Genomic DNA, 14,182 nt, shown 5'->3' with positions numbered 1-14,182 from the left:
AATGTACACAATAAGCATCATGCTAAAATTACTATTTTGTTGAAGGAGAGGTTTGTTTTCATTTTGAAGAATATTTGATAAAAATAATAATCGAAATAAACATTTTATATTACAGGAACTCAACAAACCTCCATTGAAAGTGAGCAACTTGAAGCAAACTCTGCTGAACAGTTTGCTGGCCTACTTCATGGATCATCACCTGCTTGTGACCCACCTGAAAACCCACTTCAGCTATATAGAACAGGGAGCCCAGCTGATGAATTCTACCACAAAAATTCAATCCAAAGTATTTTGAATTCGGCACAGCTGCAACAAGAAAACAGCACTGATATTTCAGTTAAAAAGAAAAAACCACCCATTTTAAGCAGAACTATATTTCCTTCTAAAAGTAATCTAGGAGAAACTAACACACTTGCTGGCATCACAAGAACTGGGGATCAGTGGGTTGTTAATGCTGCAGGGTTTGTGGAACGTGCTTGCACACTTGGGAGGATACGATCTTTGCCAAAGACTCTCCTTGACATGCATTTATCCAAATATGTTTCAAAATCAGACTCTAATCTGATTTCCTACCCATCTAATGAGCAAAAAGCAAGAAGAAATTGGAATGAATCTACAGTAGATCCGGAAAGCTCTAGAAGAAATTCTGAAAGAACACCATCCTTTACTTCAGAATGGGAAGAAGTAAGCCTCTGATTTTTTTATACCATACGTACATACATGAAAGATAAGGAGAATGTGATGGAGAGCCCTGAATCAAAATTCAGAGAGTTGAATGTCATCTCCAGTTTTAAAGGGGTTGGGAAGCAGATTGATAGGAAGGACCTCATCCTGACACACTTGGAAGTCACTACTAGTTAGAGCAGACCAACTTTTGTCAGCCAACTGTCCTCTGGGTTCTTTGGACTGTGGAAGGCAGGTATGGACAGTGGCCTTTTAAGAGGTGGCTCCCCATTTGTGGAATAGCAAGCATACCTGGCACCATTGCTTTCAGTTTTGCCAGGCAAAAACATTCTTATTTACCCAGGCTTATGGTTTTTGTTTGGAGAGTGGTTAGAAAGCTTAGTGAGCTTTGTTGTGCTCTTCCTTGAAGTTATGTGGATTGGACTTGTTCCTTTTTAAATACATTGTTGGATGAGTATTTTAGTTTTTGTTTATTTTCTGATTTTAATGTTCTTGTTGTTTAATTTTTACTGTGCAAATAGCATTGAGGCCCTTGGGTGCAAAAAGTATGTCTAAAATGTAGGATAAATAAATAATATAACTCCCAAAGCTGTGATGGTTGGGGCTGAAGGGAGTTTTAGTCCAAAACACCTGGAAGGCATGAGGCTGGTGAAGGCTGGATTAGATGATACTCATTGAGTTGGACAAATAATCTGCCCTATTATAAGGCAGACATGTTCCTGTGCACTGTAAGATCTCTGAGCACAGTGGAACTTTTTGCATTTGTATGTGTGTTTCTTTTCTTTTTTCCAATTTGTAGCCTCCAGGTCACTTGAGAAGACCTGTTGAACATTTGGAGATTAAAAAAACACACACATTCTAAATCAGTTGGTGAACCTCGAGTTGTAAGTGGGTTTTTTTTAAAAAAATGGTAGAAAAATTGCTAGCTATGCTGCATATATACAATCCTTTGCACATGATCAAAAGTGTGCTTGGTTTTTTGATGAAAACAAAAAAAAATGTACTATAGCGAATGAAAAAATTCTCAGGGAATATATATTGTGATAGCCCCAGAGCAGTTAGATATCTGGCACAAATTTCAGAGGTTTTTGTTGCAGTGCCATAAGCTTAATGGAGGTTATTATCTCCACAGAGAATTCAGTCACCTAGATGTAATCTGTGGCCTTTGGTTGCAAACCAATTAATGGTTCTGCAAACTGCAGTTTCCAAACCCAAGGGAATCTCTTGTTAATTCAACCAGTCTCCCTATAACAAGGGACAATAGAAGAAGTGTATAATGAAAAATTGACAAGCACTATGGGTATGTGGAACAAAGCTAATTGAAGAAATTACCACCAGCCCTTTAGTGTAAAAGCACATATACCTTATGCTTGGTAATTGAATGAAAAGGGATGGGTCCTGTTGAAATATGGACATGTCTGCATCTATTTTTTATGGACAGTCTTTGACTAGAGTCCCTCACCAAACCTTAGGTTTTCAATTTTTTTAAAAATCGTAGCTCCATTTCTCTTTTTTGCTGTGTGCTATGATACCAAACATTTTAAGATACTGAGTTAGGTGACCTTCACCCGACATATAATAGGGTAGCCCCCATTCTGTTGGAACTGCATAGACCTAGTTTCTTTGATAATTTTTGAAGCTACTGAGATTGGAGAGGGGCCAGTCACATGTTTTTGTGTACTGTTCTCAAGTCTATTATTGCCCCTTAAATAATACAAGCAATTTTTGTTTCTATACTTGTAAATGTATCATAATGCATTATCATAGCATTTAATACTCCCCCCTTTTTTCTTTCAGATTGATAAAATAATGAGTTCCATAGATGCTGGTATTACAACTGGACTAGAAGTGATTAATGATGGTATTGCAAGTAAGAAATAAATACTTTTTCTTTTAATATGATTACCTTAATCACTACTGTGATAGCTAGGGAAATGGTAAAATATAGCCATGTGTTGTGATTGTATCATATTTTAGTAGCACTAGCCAGGGTTAAATTGCATTCAGCATTTTTGATCAGTACAGCAGTTTGGGGGCACTTTTCACCCTATAATCAGTACTAAAAATAAAAAACCCATCCTGCTATTTGACTTTGAATAACCATGATGTTCAAAGCATATGCTTAAATTCAGTGCCTCTCTTTATCATTTTTAATTCATTTGTGGACAGATATGTCAATAGGATACTATTAGCAATGTCGCATTGCTCATCTATTTCTGTGCTAGGAAAAGCAAGTGTCGTTGTCAAAAATTGTAACTAAAGTGAGCTATATCTAAGCCAGAAATGTTTTCCTATTGACTACTGAAAAAGATCAGTGTGATTGATATAAACTATGATTGACTAGAATGGTTTGAGTAAGTGAAACACAGAGGAGATGAACAGGAGAAATTGTGGCAGGAAATGTTGGTAGAGAATTAACTGATTTGAGTATGGATTGAATTTGCTGATGAGATATGGATGGGTAATATAACTGGTATTTATTTTCTTTTTCTTTTTTAACTTTTCTAAAGAAAAAAAGTACTGACCATGCTAGTGGTCATATCTGCCAGTGTGGCAAACTAAAGCAGTGGTGCAGACATGACTTAAATGCTTGTTATTTTCCACATATGACTGTCATGTGTTTCCAGTTGCTTATTTATTTATTTTTTATTATATTTTAATTGGTTTTCAAATACAAAAACAAATTTATACATTCCATACATCTTAGTTACATCTTACTTCTCTTTTGACTTCCCTCAATTTGTCTGCCATTCCTTCCCTTTATTACCTTTTACACATTTCTGCCCTTTTAACCATTTCCCCTCACAGAGCTTCCTTAAAACTTACAAACGTAATTTGATTATCACTCAGTTTTTGCATATATTGGATAAACTTTTCCTAATCTTCTGTAAATCTTTGATCTTGACAATTCCGGATCCTTCCTGTCATTCTATCCAGTTCTGCATAGTCCATCATTTTAGTTCTCCATTCTTCTATTGTAGGTAATTCCTCCTGTTTCCATTTCTGGGCCATCAATATTCTTGCTGCTGTCACTGCATATAAAAATAAGTTCTTTTCTTTCTTATTTATCTCATTACCTGTAACCAAAATGCTTCTGATTTCTTAACAAAAGTATATTTCAACATTTTCTTCAATTCATTATAAATCATTTCCCAAAAGCATTTTACCTTCTTACATTCCCACCACATATGAAAAAAGTACCTTCTTTTTCTTTACATTTCCAACATTTGTTACTTGTCTTATACATTTTTGCTAACTTCACCAGTGTTACATACCATCAATACATCATTTTCATAACATTTTCTTTTATAACTGTACATGCAGTGAATCTTAAACCTTCTTTCCAGAGTCTTTCCCAATACTCCATTTGTATATTATGCCCTATATCTTTGGCCCAGTCAATCATAACTGATTTTACATCCTCATCCTTTGTACCCCATTCCAATAATATCTTATACATTTTTGCTAAAATCTTATAGTCATTATTCAATATTTCTGTCTGAAATTTTGATTCTTTATCAGCAAAACCCCTCTGATTTAAATCTTTTCTAAACATCTCATTAATTTGAAAAAAATGCAGCCAGTCATTCATATAATCCTTAACTTCTTCAAATGGTCTCATTTTCCATTTTCCTTCACTTTTACACATTAACTTCTCATATGTCACCCAACCCCCTGTCATATTGACTTTCTTCACACTTATCGCCTCCAACGGCGACAACCAATATGGAGTTTTTTGTTCCAACAAGTTTTTATATCTTTCCCACACTTCAATCAAAGATCTTCTTATAATGTGATTTTCAAAACCTTTATGTACCCGTTTCTTGTCATACCACAAGTACGCGTGCCACCCAAATCTATTATCAAAACCTTCAAGATCTAACACATCCGTGTCTTCTAATTTCATCCATTCCTTCAACCAACAGAGGCAGGATGCTTCGTAATACAATTTTAAGTCTGGCAGGGCGAAGCCTCCTCTTTCTTTTGCGTCTGTCTTAAATTTAATCCTCGGCTTCTTACACTGCCAGATATACCTTGAAATTTCTCTTTGCCAATTTTTAAAAATCATGGCCCCTTTGATTACTGGAACTGTTTGAAATAAGAATAACATCTTCGGTAGCACATTCATTTTTATCGTTGCAATTCTTCCCCAAAATGACAATTTCATTCTTCCCCACACCTCTAAGTCCCTTTTGATCTTATTCCATGTTGGAATATAATTATTCTGAAACAAGTCAATACTCCTGGGGGTTAACCAAACTCCTAAATATTTAACTTTCTTTACCACTTCTATTTCAGTTTGCTGCTGTAATCTATTTGCAGTCTCCAAATCTATATTTTTAGTAATTGCTTTAGTTTTTTTCTTATTCAAAATGAATCCTGCCAACTGAACAAACTGGTCCATTTCTTTCAACACTTCTGTTACCGTATTCATGGGGTCTTCAAAAGTTAATACTAGGTCATCCACAAAAGCTTTAACCTTAAATTCTTTTCTACCCACCGTTACCCCTTTTATCTGATTATTATTTCTAATTGCCCTTAAGAACACTTCCAGGACCGCGATAAATAACAAAAGTGATAGAGGACATCCTTGTCTTGTTCCCTTAGTTATCTTTATATTTTCCGTCGCCACATTATTAACTATTAATTTAGCTATTTGATCCATATATATAGCCTTAATACCATTTAAAAACGATTGACCCAACGATTGGTGTTGAAATTATGGACCTGGAATGTTAATGGAATGAATGAGAAAAAGAAGAGAAATAAAATTCATCAATATTTGAAAAAACAAAATTTGGATATTATTTGCCTACAAGAAACACATGTGATGAGAAAACACAGGAAAATTTTAATAAATAAAAAATTAGGAAATGAATTTATCTCATCAGACAAAACTGAAAAGAGAGGAGTGGTACTATATATTAAAAATAAATTAGAAGCTCAACAAATTTTTTAAGATGATGAGGGTAGAATTGTGGCAGCACAAGTTAAGTGGCAAGGTGAAAAATTAATAATTGTCAGAGTATATGCACCAAATGAAAATAGAATGGACTTTTTCAAAGATTTAGAGGAAAAATTATTTGAATATATGGACCAAAAGATCATAATAATGGATGACATGAATGCAGTTGTGTCATTGGACATGGATAGACTAAGAGCTACAGGTAAATCCAAAGAAGGGAAATTACCAAAGACATTTTTTTCAGTGGTAGAGAACTGCAATTTAATAGATATTTGGAGACTGAAACACCCATTAGAAAAACAATTCACGTATCAGTCAGAAGCAAATCAATCAATGTCAAGAATCGATCAGATGTGGATAACTAATGAGCTTACAACAAGAATTTTAAAGATCAAAATTCAACCTAAGGTACTATCGGATCATAATCCAATAAAGTGCATCTTGAAAGGATATGAAGAAAAATCTTTCCGATGGAGATTAAATGAGACTCTCTTTGATGATCAAAAAGTCTTAGAGGAGGCACAAAAGTGCTTGAAGGACTATTTTTTAAATAATATGAATCAAGGAACAAAAATAACTTCAGTTTGGGACACTAGTAAAGCTGTAATGAGAGGATTTTTTATTCAACAGAATTCAATTAAGAATAAATTAAGAGAAAAAGGGAAAAAAGAAATTTTACAACAAATAATGGAGAATGAGAAGAGATTGGTTACCAGTCCCGAAGATAAAAAAACGAAAATGAATATTAAAGCGTTACAAGCACAATTTGCAATGATAATAAACAGAGAAGTAGAATGGAATATTAAAAGAATGAGACAAAGGAACTTTGAATTTGCAAACAAGTCAGGAAAACTGCTTGCTTGGCAGATAAAAAAAAGGAAAGAGCAAAATACTATTCACAGAATAATTGTGGAAGATAAAGAGATTGAAGATCCGAAAGGGATAAGAAAAGGATTTGTGGACTTTTACAGACAATTATATAAGAGAAAAGAAAAAGTCAATATAAAAAAAATAGAGGAATATTTAATAGAAAAAGGGGTGCAGAAAAGTCCGACAAAAGAAAGAGGAAAATTAAATGAGAAGATAGAATTAGAGAAGAGTTTGGATTTGATATCCCGCCTTTCACTCCCTTTAAGGAGTCTCAAAGCGGCTAACATTCTCCTTTCCCTTCCTCCCCCACAACAAACACTCTGTGAGGTGAGTGGGGCTGAGAGACTTCAAGAAGTGTGACTGGCCCAAGGTCACCCAGCAGCTGCATGCGGAGGAGCGGAGACGCGAACCCGGTTCCCCAGATTATGAGACACCGGGACCTGACGGACTAAGTGCAAGATATTACAAAGAATTGAAGGACATTCTACTTGTTCCATTAAAAAAAGTTGTGAACAATATTTTATCAAACAGAGAAATACCAGAAACTTGGAAAGAAGCATACATCACTTTGATACCCAAGCAAGATTCTGATTTAAACCAGGTTAAAAATTTTAGGCCGATCTCGCTTCTGAACAATGACTATAAATTATTTGCAAACATATAAGCAAACAGGTTGAAAAAAGTATTGAAGGAGCTAATACATAAAGATCAGGCGGGTTTTCTGCCAGGTAGACAAATGAAAGATAATATTAGAAACATGATTAATATTTTGGAATACCTGAATGCTAAGAATGACAAACAAGCGATGTTAATATTTGTGGATGCGGAGAAGGATAATATTTCTTGGGAATTTATGTTAAAAAAAATTGAAATCCAGTTGCTTATTTTTAACCACCAGCATTAGCATTAGGTGCTCTGGTTACAAAGGGACCCTGGGGCCAGGTTGCTACCCGGCCCTCATCATTACATGCCGGTATTGCTCTGCTTTCCATGTGATAAGTGTATACCTCTGCAGATGTAAAGCCTACACACATGGATTCCAGGCCTGTCTGTTTAGAATTCCCCTATGCAGACGTCCATGCTCAATTTGCAGGGCCAAGGAGCTGCATACCTTAGAACTTTTAAAAAATGTATTAGAATATTAGAATGGCTGCCATGCAACCTCCTTTGGGGGTGGCAGTCCAAAGCAGGGACTCTACCACTGAAAAGGGTATCTCCCTGTAATCACTTACTATACTTCTCTGCTGAGGATCTAAAATTATGGACAGGCACATATCAGCTGCGTAGCTAGCTGCTCAGGTGCCTGGAGCGTCGCATGCACCCTTGGCCCGGAGGCGAGGCAAGTTGGGGCAGGGTGCGCTGAGCCTCATCACACCCCCCCCCCCAGCTGTAGGGTGGCTGAGGGAGAGGTGGCAGGTGAATGCAAGCCACATGCTGCCGTTTTGGGCAGCGTGGAGCCTGCAGGTGCCCGAGCTACCATGCCACTCCCAAGAGAGATGTATGGCTCGGGCATGCTGCAGGCCCTGCAGTAAGTGCTGGCCCCCGTGGTGTGGCACCCAGTGTCCCGCCCCTGCCCCCTAGCTATGCCTTTGTTCTTGATTGATTCCAGCAATATAGTTTGTTGTTCTGTTAGGCATTCATGTTGGGTTAATTGCTTCTCTGAATTAACCTGACAGTTAAAAATGCCACAGACTTATATAGCCCATAGCCATTTTGTCACCCCCCCCCCCAGTGGTGACACCCGGGTCGGACCGCACCCCCCGCCCGCACCCCCTTCCTACGCCACTGGCACATATGGAGATGGGCTATCCTTGCCTCAGATATGTTCAGGTTCTCCATAGAAATCTCATGGACCTAGTGTCATCCTTTATATTTCATAGCTTTTTGGTCACACTGCTTACATTTTTTCTGTCTCCAAACACACTAATCAAAGATAACTTTTTGTATATCTGCAAGTGAGTTCTAGTCCATGAAAGCTTATATCACATGAGTAGTCTCTAGGCTGCTATGATATTCTTGAATGTTCTTGGAAAGAAAGTAGTTAGTTGCAATATTGTTTGAGCAACAGTAGATTGCTCAGTAGCAAATTGCTCGATTTTTTACTGTAAAGGTATATGGCACAGCCATGTTTTCCCACTCAAACTGATATCTCTTGAAATCAGAATACACATTTTAGAACAGGAAACAGGAAATGTATTTTTCTGAACACTAACTCTGTCAAACTGTACCAATTGTCTTTTGTATGATCAGTAATAGAGCACTCATAAAGTGATGATTGAGAAAGAAGAAACTAGTGTAAGTATGTATTTAGCCTTTACTGCGAGTTGTTTAAACTCCCCTTTTCCTACATTCTGTGATATTGGTTTCAAGAGGTATATGCTAGTAGCTCCTCAGTATAGTTGAGAGTGTAGTTACTACCTGTAACAGTCAAAGTTTCATCTCCTCCTGGATGAAAATAAGAGAGAAAAGAATAGAATAGAGTCCAAAAAACCCTTAATGTTTTTAAAGGAAGAAGCACTGCTATATTGGCCATTCTCTGTATTTGTTACCATATGGTTGTAACTTTGGCAAGCTTATTTTCCTTCAAAGCTGTTAATATCCTCCCTCTATAAGGGCAGCAATGAGATAAAATATAAGTATTTAATTAGAACAGAATTTTAATTGGAAATGTGTAGGCATTTTGATATAAACCATTTCCCCACAATTTTTTCTTATATATTTAGGAGAATATAGGTTGATGTACAGGGTTAGTCATACACAGAACCATTAAAATCAGTGGATTTCAGCCAACCTAACTGCTGTCTGCTGATCTTCACTAGCTACAGTAGTCTCATACATGTACTCTTCAATGAGAAGTTATCTTTATTAGTCTAATACGTGACACTGGCTTTGATATTGACTGTATTTTAATAGGGATGCATGTAATGCATGTTACTAGTGGCTGTGGGTGGTAAAGAATACAATCTCCAGATTTCTGCCAGAGTGATTCAAGACTCTGAGAGTTGCAGATACTTTATTTATATCACCATTAAACATTGTCTTTCTTAATGACAGCCATTAACAAATGCGGTTATTAAAATTGTGTGGGCTGAGCTTGAGAATAAATGACCACTCAGTCAGTAGTTATTGAGGACACCTACAGCCTGATTCTGTGTATGTTTACCTGAAAGTGAGTCCAGTTTTGTTCAGTGGAGTTTGCTGTCAGGCAACTGTGCATAAATAGTATCATAGCCTTCGCCACATAATCCTTTTTCTGCATTGTAACAAGATTTTCTATGCTTAATAAATTGCTCAGGCATAAACCTATTCATCTCTTATTATAATCTGAACTGTAAACAAAGAATAGGAGCAATGTGTGTTTTGTGCCAAGGAATGCTAGAGAAAGCAGCAGGGAGATATTAGAAAGTAAAGACAAAAATATTGCAAGTATTCAGCTCTTTTAAACTGTTTTTTCAGGTATATAAGCTATTCAAAATATTTAGGACCAGGAAACCTTTGCGATTTTGTTTAAGAAAGCAAATCTTAACATCTTGGTCTGATGGCATTATGCAATTATTTATTTAGAATAATTAAAATAGCTTTATAGCTTTATTCTCAAAATAAAACCACACTCAAATATGATACAGGTGGTAATCCAAGGACTGCATTCTATTCTGGGCAACTTTTGGGGGCCCACATGCCAGTGGTGGGTGGGGCTAGATGTAAAAGTGGGCAGAGTAATAAGCACATTTTTACCTTTGCACTGTAGGCGAGTTTCTACACGCCCACTGTGTGTGCCAGATAAGCAGGCAAGAGGCATTATCAGAGTTCAACTACACATTCCAGTCAGGCAAACACTCAGGGAGGGTGTGAAGCAGGGCAGTTGAGGGGTTTGGCCAGGAAAGGGAGTGTTGCCTGGGAACTCCTATCCTCCTTTCAGGATTTTCAAAGGTTGATGGATAAATGTGTTTTAGTGGTGAACTTGCTATACAGTCATACCTCGAGTTGAATGTGCTTCGGGTTGAGCGTGTTCGAGTTGCGCTCCGCGGCAACCTGGAAGTAACGGAGCGCATTACTTACGGGTTTCGCCGATCGTGCAAGCGGAACGGATCCCGTTCGCATCCCGAGGTACCACTGTATTAGCACTCATGGAGGTTGTTGGTCTAGACTCTAATGCAGAGCTTTCCAAACTGTGTGCTGCGACATGCTAGTGTGTTGGCTGCACTCCTTCCAGGGAGTATTGTACTGTGTCGCAAAATGATGCATGTCTAAAAAGTGTGTCACCAACATGAAAAGTTTGGAAAGCTCTACTCTAAAGTGATGATTCTGAATCCTCTTTGCAATACTGGGAGTCTGTGTGCTGTGTTACACATTGAGAAGGGGAAATTAATTGTTCATCTGCTTCTCAAAAATATCATTGCAGATTTCTCATCCTTAGGCCTTAAATAGAAATCTTTTGAAGCACAGAAAATCTGAAGTGAGATTATTTCCTAGAGGCTGTATCTAAGCAATAATGTAAATGTGCACAGATAAGTTTGGAACTGTTGGCCTTGTTGCACACCACCCCAGTCTCTGAGCCATGTGAGATCCCAGGGGTTCATGTTTCCTTTGGAGTGAGGAACAGTGGAGACTGCAGTGTCTTCATGACATAATGATTATTTCCAGGTACTTACATCCTGAGCCTACAGTGCAGTGGTTCACAGCATTAACAACCCAAGAGGGTCTTGCTTCCCCCATAGCCGCAGCCTTGGATTCAAACAGAAATCAATCACCACTCTGTCTCTCTCAGTTGCCAGTTTGCTGTTTTTCTTCTAGCTTACATCACTCCACACTCTACTCTCAGCTTTGGATTTGTCCTTCTATCTGTGAGTTGGAGAAGAGGCCCCACCCATTTGTCATTTCACACAAAGCCCCTTCTCTTTGTTCATCACCTAGGCTATCACTTTAGCAGGAAACTAGCCTGGCTGTTCTAAGAATTAGAAGGGGGCCTAGGCATTAGAAGGGTCTTGGCATACACCCTATTCCCCCTACTCACAAACTCACAACACTGTCCTTGTTCAGACCAGAAAAGCATTAGCATCTAATAAGTCAGCAAGGTCCCAGCAAGAAAACAAAAAAGTAGTAATACATCTCTTTTCTGATTGTCCTCTCAGTACTATAGCCTAGTGAACTGCAGAGGATTTAGGGCAGACTTTCTATTAGTACTAGATTCTGACTGAACGTTTAGTGATGACATTAGAGAGAAAAGAATGCCAGACTACTGCAAGAAATGCTGAAGAGAAACTACAATTGAATTAGATTTCCAACATTCCTTGGGGGCTGACTTGGAAAAGAACCAAATCTAGTAAGTTGATTGTGTGAAGTAGACTGATGACGGGGGCCTTAAGCTCAGGGACTCTGACAAGTTGCTGGGAGTCTGTAGACTGGAAGAGTCTTCTTGTAGCTGAAAGAAACACTGTATTTGGAGGAGGAGAGGCAGGTGAGAGGATACAAGCACAAAGAGAGTTAGGACTAATTTATGATGCTTTATACACTGACTAAATTTATTTTGGTTGTAAGATTACTTGATTATTATTTCATGGTATCCTAATGGTGAGGTTATTGTCCAAGTGTGGATCCTTACATAGCTGCCCTTCTACTACTGAGCCAGGTTCAAGTTTCTTGTTTTACTTTACAAAGCCCTGAACAACTAAGGTCCAGGGTCCCTCAGGGATCATCTGAACCCTTATATCCTAGCTTGATCACTGAGATCATCTGCAGGAGTGTTATTGGTCATTCTTCCAGTTGGTGAGGCTCTTTTGACAAAGCCTCTCCTTCTACCAGAGGGGAGCAGTTGTGATATTGGCAGGGGGGCGTATTCGGCCCCCTGCGTCAGTTATTCCGGCTGGCTTGGGGGCAGGGTTTAGTCACATTTGAATTGCCGCGGCAGTGCCGTGCCCTCATTCTGCTTCCTGAATTTGTCAGAATTCATTGAAATATGTGTGGTGTGTTGGAGGGCAGGTTGTGGCCATCACCTACCCCTCCCCTTGTTGGGTATTCCATTAAAGGAATCCGGTGGTCGTGGATCCTGTCCAATGCCCTGCTGATGGCTAGGGCCATGGCATGACCCCCGGTGACATCAGAGGAAGCTTCCAGTTGTATTTGCATCAACAAGCTCCTCCCACTGGTTGTTAAGCCTCAAATGACTCCCCGCTGTGCAGGGTGGAGTCATGTATAGATTGTTTGATCCAGTGCCTAAGCCAATACCACTCACATGCTGTAACCAATAAAGTTGTGGCCTTCTTTAGCCCATTAACCTAAAATACTTGTGTCCTTGTGTCTTATTTATATCTAAGTGGGTGGCGGGTCCTCGACTCACAACAAAAAGAAACTGAGCACATAGAAACAATTGAACATGTTTTTTTCCACTGCCAGTATTACACAAACATATGTGCTAGGTTTAACCTGCCAATAATACACAAATTTTCAGGACACACAGGGCAACTCTGTATCTCCTTACTGCCAATGGAGATTTAGCAGGCATCTTCTGTGCCAACTTTTAAATGCCTGCTGAAAACTTTTTTATTTCACCAGGTCTATGCAGGCAATTGATAAAGCATCTTTCCACTATGGTTAATTGTTTTTAACTTTTTAAATATAGTTTTTATTGTATGGTTTTAGGGTTTTTTCTGCTGTAAATGGCTTTGGTTTTTTTATGGTTAAGCAGTATATAATTTTTTTTTTTTTAAAAAAAGGTCCCATCCATGCACAAGAGGGAGAGAAAGAGTGTTGATGGTTGGAATCCTGAACAGAAGCACCATTTTATTTTTATATGTAGTGGGGGTTCAGGATTGCTCACACTCTCCTCCCTGGCATGTTTTCCTAATCTTGCCAAATGTACGTGAATTGGCTGTCACATTTGATTAGAAGTTTGTGTACAAGAGTCTAACTGATATAAACCTGATGTCTATGTAATCCTTTTCAAATATGGGGGAGGGGGGACTGACCACACAGATTGTGTCTACATGCAGTCCCCTACTCCAACATGACTTCAAATAGTTGTCAGTCTGGCCTGCCAGCAAGTGGGCAAACACGGTCCTATGGACTACTTCATCACCATTAATTCACAGTTGGGGGATATCTTTATTAGGACCAACCAAAATGTCACAAAAGAATACCTAAATAATTCTACAGAATTCTAAATCAGGCAACAAGTTGCGCAAAGCAGGAGATTGGGGACGGGGGAGTTTGCATAAAGGGGGGAGAGGAAGACTGCATTTGTACTGTATATACTTGAGTCTAATGCGCAATTGAATCCAATGCACACCTTAATTTTTGTAATGTAATTTGGCCAAAAAAGATGAGCATTAGATTCAAGTAAATACCGTATTTACATTCCGTCTGAAGAAGGAGATTGCAAACTCAAGTAATCTCTTGTATTTGCAGGTATCAGATTACGTGTAGAATTCTGGGATGAAGAATCAATGGCCTGGTTTTTGAAAACATCACATCTTTCTATTATTCAGCTCTTTTTCAGGTCTTAAGCAAAACACCCAGCTTCCTGGTTAAGCAGAAAGCAGATGCACAGCAAAACATGGCAGTCTTTATATCATCAAAGCCCGAGAAAAATCTTGTGTGGTATAATAAGTAAAAGAGTTGATTCAAGCCAACTTGTGGAGTATTGCCTAGTGATAGGAGGAAATG

The 14,182-nt window shown here is 38.3% G+C and overlaps 1 protein-coding gene across 10 annotated transcripts in view; it reads left to right on the top strand.

The window, feature by feature from the left end:
- ANKS1B (ankyrin repeat and sterile alpha motif domain containing 1B) overlaps window positions 1-14,182 on the top strand; it is a 318,652-nt gene that overhangs the window by 132,734 nt on the left and 171,736 nt on the right. For all 10 annotated transcript variants that reach the window (XM_083400502.1, XM_083400497.1, XM_083400501.1 and 7 more), the window contains 2 exons: window positions 116-684; window positions 2,482-2,554. In XM_083400502.1, the coding sequence (XP_083256628.1) occupies window positions 116-684; window positions 2,482-2,554 (642 nt within the window). The remainder of the gene's footprint in view (window positions 1-115; window positions 685-2,481; window positions 2,555-14,182) is intronic.

Source organism: Podarcis tiliguerta (assembly GCF_965153285.1).
Source record: "Podarcis tiliguerta genome assembly, chromosome: 10".
Taxonomy (NCBI): Eukaryota; Metazoa; Chordata; class Lepidosauria; order Squamata; family Lacertidae; genus Podarcis; species Podarcis tiliguerta.
Note: the sequence above shows the minus strand (reverse complement) of the source record. Positions and strands in the feature narration are given on the sequence as shown.